Source organism: Carlito syrichta, unplaced genomic scaffold, assembly GCF_000164805.1.
Source record: "Carlito syrichta isolate Samal-C Ts95f unplaced genomic scaffold, Tarsius_syrichta-2.0.1 Scaffold309739, whole genome shotgun sequence".
NCBI classification, from domain to species: Eukaryota; Metazoa; Chordata; class Mammalia; order Primates; family Tarsiidae; genus Carlito; species Carlito syrichta.
In genome coordinates, this window is record NW_007253835.1 from 66260 (window position 1) to 67504 (window position 1245).

At 45.4% G+C, this 1245-nt stretch overlaps 1 protein-coding gene across 1 annotated transcript; it reads right to left on the reverse strand.

Moving 5' to 3' along the window:
• Positions 1-441: 441 nt before the first annotated feature.
• On the reverse strand, positions 442-1039 carry AHSP (alpha hemoglobin stabilizing protein). The gene is made up of 2 exons (XM_008067725.1): positions 965-1039; positions 442-675 (listed from the first exon to the last, which is right to left on the reverse strand). The coding sequence occupies exons 1-2, from the start codon at positions 1037-1039 to the stop codon at positions 442-444; spliced, it is 309 nt and encodes a 102-aa protein (XP_008065916.1).
• Between the last annotated feature and the right edge of the window lie 206 nt (positions 1040-1245).

Below are 1245 nucleotides of genomic sequence, written 5' to 3' on the forward strand. Positions count from 1 at the left end.
ACCTGGCACAGGATGAACAAGACTGTAAGAGTTCCAACAGTTTTCTCCCAAACATGTCACAGGACAATATCTGTGACATTTTTTTTTTTTTTTACCATCCCCTACTTGCCTCAGCACTTTCTCTTTAGTTCCTGCCTGCCTGGCTCCTCTAGAGTCTATTTTAGTAGTGCCCAGTGGTTGCTTAAAATTGCTAACCTCTAGTCTAAGGAATTAAGTCTCCAAGACCATGTCTAAGAACAAGGGCTGAATGCAAAGGGACCAACCGCCTCCACAAGTCAGGACAGACAGTGGAAGAAAAATCAGGAAGTCCAACAAAACCAGTATTGGTCTTTATTGAGGTGTCAAGGTAGAGTAACATCATGAAGGAGCACATCCTGAGGAATGAAAAACATAGAGCTAAGATTTAAGAGTTTCTTGGAGATGATGACCTGGTTCTCTGAGCTAGGAGGAAGGCGATAGATTATTTGGGTCCTCATGGGACTTCAAGAAGGCTCTGTATTTGTCCAGGAAAGGGCTGGCTAGGGTGTTCAGCTCTTGCTGAAGTTCCTGCAGAGCCATGTCTTGCTCTTGTTGCTCCCCTGTAATCTTCTGCTTATAATAGTTGATATAGAAGTTTATCCAGTCATTCACCACAATCACCATGGCTTCTTCAGAGATAAGAGGATCACCAAAGACCTGGGAGAGTGCGGGAGAGGGAATTGACACAGGAGAATGTGGTCAGCAATGTGATTCAGGAATACCCAAAAAAAAAAAACCCACAAATTCCCACATCCCCTTTCCTCTGATTTACATTCCCTGTCCCTAGCGATTTCCATCACTTACACCATTACCTCCCAGTTCCAAATGATCATCTCTTCTCTGCCCTTATCTCCCACACACCCCAGTCTTCCACTCCCCCACTTTACCCCTGCCATACACACTCAGTCTCCAGGACTGTCCTTTGAAACAGAGTGTCTGGACTTACCTGCTGACTCAGCAGAACATTAAATTCCTTCTTTCCTGTGGAAATAAGATCCTTATTCGCCTGAATAAGATCCATCTACCTGGTTAGAGAAAGAGGTCGAATTTAAGTATCCATTTCCTTCATCCCTGGGTCTTTCTCCCAATCCTCTCACTCCCTTTATTTTTTTTTTATTTTTTTTTTCTTGAGTTGGAGTCTCACTCTGTCGCCCAGACAGGAGTGCCGTGGCCGCTCCCGGCCACCGCAGCCTCGACCTGCTGGGCTCCGGTGATTCTTCCGCCTCA

What these genes read in the sequence shown, in the direction of transcription:
- AHSP (XM_008067725.1), bottom strand. Translation starts at nt 1,039, where the DNA reads ATGGATCTTATTCAGGCGAATAAGGATCTTATTTCCACAGGAAAGAAG. An exon ending in ATGTTCTGCTGAGTCAGCAG is followed by an intron (nt 676 to 964) that starts GTAAGTCCAGAC and finishes GCACTCTCCCAG; the next exon opens with GTCTTTGGTGATCCTCTTAT.